Source organism: Rhodamnia argentea, chromosome 4 (assembly GCF_020921035.1).
Source record: "Rhodamnia argentea isolate NSW1041297 chromosome 4, ASM2092103v1, whole genome shotgun sequence".
Lineage (NCBI taxonomy): Eukaryota > Viridiplantae > Streptophyta > Magnoliopsida > Myrtales > Myrtaceae > Rhodamnia > Rhodamnia argentea.
The window spans coordinates 31,380,711-31,384,920 of record NC_063153.1 but is presented as its reverse complement, the minus strand read 5'-3'; the positions used below and the strand labels follow the sequence as shown (position 1 = coordinate 31,384,920).

General features: G+C 38.0%; 1 protein-coding gene across 1 annotated transcript; it reads left to right on the top strand.

Annotated features, from left to right (window-relative positions):
• Positions 1-928: 928 nt before the first annotated feature.
• LOC115749638 (peroxidase 41-like) lies at positions 929-2,642 on the top strand. The gene has a single exon (XM_030686544.2). The coding sequence runs from the start codon at positions 1,328-1,330 to the stop codon at positions 2,309-2,311; it is 984 nt and encodes a 327-aa protein (XP_030542404.1). The 5' UTR covers positions 929-1,327; the 3' UTR covers positions 2,312-2,642.
• Positions 2,643-4,210: the final 1,568 nt, after the last annotated feature.

The window sequence follows — 4,210 nt, the reverse complement described above, 5'->3', positions numbered from 1 at the left end:
AAATGTTTTCCGGATTTTCCCGATTTGGTCCACAGAAAATAAGCTAGCCTCATGAAAAGTACAAGAGAACAATATATTGGAAAGAAATGAGTTTTTGAGCACAATAACAATATACACATTGAAAATAAATTGATAAGAATTAGAATGCAAATAAATTGTAACGCGTACGTACGGAAATAAACGTTATGTTAAATTTGAACTTTTTTTGGAAGGTGACTAAACAACATAAAAGATTCGAACTTAACATGCAATTAGCAATTTACTCATATGTCATGGACATAATATTTGTACGATATATAATTGAGGATGTTTTGGAAAGGGAAAAAGAAATGATTGAGATTCCGTAGAAATATAAAGTCCTCTTTTATATTAATATAATATGGCAAATAGTATCTGTTAACTATATATGAAAAGGGAGCTCTTAACGCCACTTGATGGAGGGTGGGAATTTCATTTCACAATGAATGTTTACAAGGTAGGACTGAACATGATGGACTGATCGGATCGGACCAAATATTATTATTTAAAAAAAATTCCAAATTTAAACCTAAACCAAATATACTTAGTATGCTTAGTATGACTTTCAGATTTAACGAGATGTGGTACAGTGAATATGTCGTCGAGGAGAAAAATTTAATGACAAATTAAAAAAATGTGACCGGTCCAATGATTCGACCGCCCTGGAACCAAACAAAACCGGTCGATCTGGTTCCAGGACCATTCGGTCGGGTTCCAGATTGGGATCGGACCACACCCCTACTAAGGGGCCATGTACGATAAGTGTTTCAGTCTTTGTCCGGCAAGTTTAGATTAATATGTCTTCACAAAGAAACTGAAACTATGATACAATATGGGGAAGAATAATCGCATATCAATGCTATTCATTAAAAAAAGAGCGGAAAAACTCAACCGATGAATTCTCTGAAAGTTAGAAAGAAGAACATCAATGCCTTGCAACGTCAAATGGAGTTTCTTTTACATCTCGAATGATTTTGGTTTCTTAAACATGGAATTTCTTTTACACCTACCCTCAATTCAACAATGCCAAAAAAATCAAAAAAGTTAAAAAAAATAAAATAAAATTCGACGGATGGACAAAATTTTTGCGTCTCTTTCCATCACCCCTATTATCAAAACAAACCCTAGAATTCCTCCCATCCACTCTTTTTCCACCTTCTTCATTCCCATTCTGTTCAATTCGCTTAATCCATTTTTGCATGCCTTGGTCTCCCCAACCGCTCCTCCATTGTTCATCCTCAGGAGCAACTCGAGAAGGAGGAAGTGGGACAACGCTCCTTCCCCTCCCTCATTCCCAATCTGAATCGCCATGGATTTCCACCGTTTGATTCTCCTCCTCCTCTTCTCTTCCATCTATCTCTCCGAAGCCAAGCTCAACCCTAATTATTACAAGAGATCATGCCCCGATTTCGAGAGGATCATCCGCGAGACCATCACCACCAAGCAGATGTCCACGCCCACCACCGCGGCTGGCACTCTCCGCCTCTTTGTCCATGACTGCTTGGTTGAAGGTTGTGACGCCTCGGTATTGATATCCTCCAACTCCTTCAACCAAGCCGAGCGCGACCAGGACATCAACCTGTCTCTCCCAGGGGATGCGTTCGAGGTGGTCACTCGTGCCAAGACCGCCTTGGAGCTCTCTTGCCCTAAGACGGTCTCGTGTGCCGATATATTGGCCCAAGCCACCCGGGACCTTATCACCATGGTTGGCGGTCCGTTCTACACGGTTCCGCTTGGTAGGAAGGATGGCTTGGTCTCGAAGGCATCCAAGGTCGAAGGAAATCTTCCAAGAGTTAACATGACCATTGATCAATCCATCAAGATCTTCGAGTCCAAAGGGTTCACTGTTCAAGAATTTGCGGCTTTAATGGGCGGACACACCATTGGTTTTTCTCATTGCAAGGAATTCAGCGACAGGATCTTCCATTATGGCAGGGCCTCGGGATATGACCCCGCTTTAAATCCCAAGTTCGCCGCCGGGTTAAGGCAGATGTGCGCCAATTACACCCGTGATGATAGCATGGCCGCCTTCAACGACGTAATGACGCCCGGAAAGTTCGACAACATGTACTACCAGAACCTGCCACGCGGTCTAGGGCTATTGGCGATAGATCATATGTTGTATGCGAGCCCCAGGACAAGGCCGTTTGTGCAGCTGTACGCCAAGGACCAAGAAGCGTTTTTCAAGGCGTTTGCACGTGCCATGGAGAAGCTCAGTGTCTATGGCGTCAAGGCCGGTCGGCAAGGAGAGATCAGGAGTAGATGCGACGCGTTCAACTCGCTTAGAACTTAAAACGGATGCAACATATATGGAGAGACAGCATCTTTTATTGTGTAATCTTCTGATAATGTGTAGTATCATTTGCTTCATACTTATGATGCCAATTATAACATTTGGAGGAGTATGAGGAAGGAGTTACAACGTTATTGTGATAAAATGATTCAAGTGCTAAAAAGAGATATGCTTTTTGTGTGTTTCTCTAGTACGTACGTACAGGAGTTAGGGATTCGATCTGCATGTATGTCTTTCTTGCCTCTTAATGAGATGAGGAAGTTCTCAGCATTGAAATATTTTAAGAGCCAATAATTATTTTTGGTACGTTCGATAAACGGATTATAAATAGATTTCCGAACTCTTTCAAGAATTTTTCCCTTTCTTTATTTTATGGCATTTCTTTACAGAATTCCATGTCCATTTCGAGTTGGGTAAGCATGGATTGGTGGACAATCGATTGAACTCCCCTAGTATGGGTGACTTAAAATCACTTGGCAAATAAATTTCGTGGAATAGTTTTTGGTATGTTTGGCATTTGCTGTTGGCCTCATATAACATGAGTAACATCTGCATTTATAACGTGTTTGACCACATAGGATTACATGATTGCTTACATTGTTGTGTGTGATTTAGTTTACTTTAAAATATGTGGTGCCCGATTCGGGAGCTAACAATAACAACACGAATTGCGGTAAATGGAAAGGGACCATCAGCTACTTAGAATCTTGGAAAGGTGTTACATCTGATAGAAACAAAAAACTTGTATAGAAGTCTTTGTTCATCATGCATTTAATAGAACAAGATGAGCACCTATACAATTTATAAACTTTTTCCCCACATCCACAGTTTAACATGCTTGTCCCTCAAAAGAGGGTACTTTCATTCTTTAAGAGAATATCTAAAGACTTTCCATTTTAATATCACAAACAAAAATTATGTAAAAAGTTGAACATCCCAAAAAATGTTCATTTTTTAGTTATTTGGTTTGACATTGATTTACACCCAAAAAGAGGCGAGCCACATCTAAATTCTTTTCATTCTAGTCATTGACATGTGAAGTATGAAGAAAAATAATATAAATTAATAGAAAATAGAATATAAGAAAGAAAAGAGGCACTTGATTCGAGTTATTTCTTTATCTCTCCATGTATTTTTGAAATTACATAAACCACCTCAACTCATTTCGGGGAGTACCAAAAGCATGTAGGATAAATAAATTTTTATAGCTAAAATAATCATGAATTCTTTAGATTGTTGTATATAAATTTCGAAGATAAGCTTGATGTTAAAAAGATGCAACGGTCCTTAAAACTAGAACAATTTAAATAATGGTTGTCAAAATTATTGCGGGCGTTATATAACATGAATAATGAATGGTTAATTTCTATAGACATTTTATTAGCATATTATGATATGTATATCCTCTATTATATTGACTATGAAATACAAGTTAGTACTTATTGTGTGCTAATATTCTATGGATAGAGTTATGATATCTAATAATATGTTAATGATAACAACATTACTAATATAATTATCACAGTCGTGGATTACTCTCCTTAAATATTATAAGTAGATGATGTTGGAGAGAAGAGACTACCTTCCGAGAGTTTATTCAGCAGTCAAAAGAAAAAAAAATCATTTTGGTTTGGAAGCGTAAAATGACCCAAAGTTGTCCGAAAAGTTATACATACCTTAAAAGACACGAGGTGGAATTTAATATAGGGATCACGTATTCTCGAAAGTGCCTCCTATGAAAATCGTTATAAGATTCGGCACACGTGGAAAATTGGGTCCAAAATATGTGTTATCATTCTTGATTTTAAAGAAGATTGGTATAGATGCTTAAACTACCTTTGTCACCAACGCTATCTAATGAACATTATGTGTCCACATGTCTTTATCCTGAAAATATGT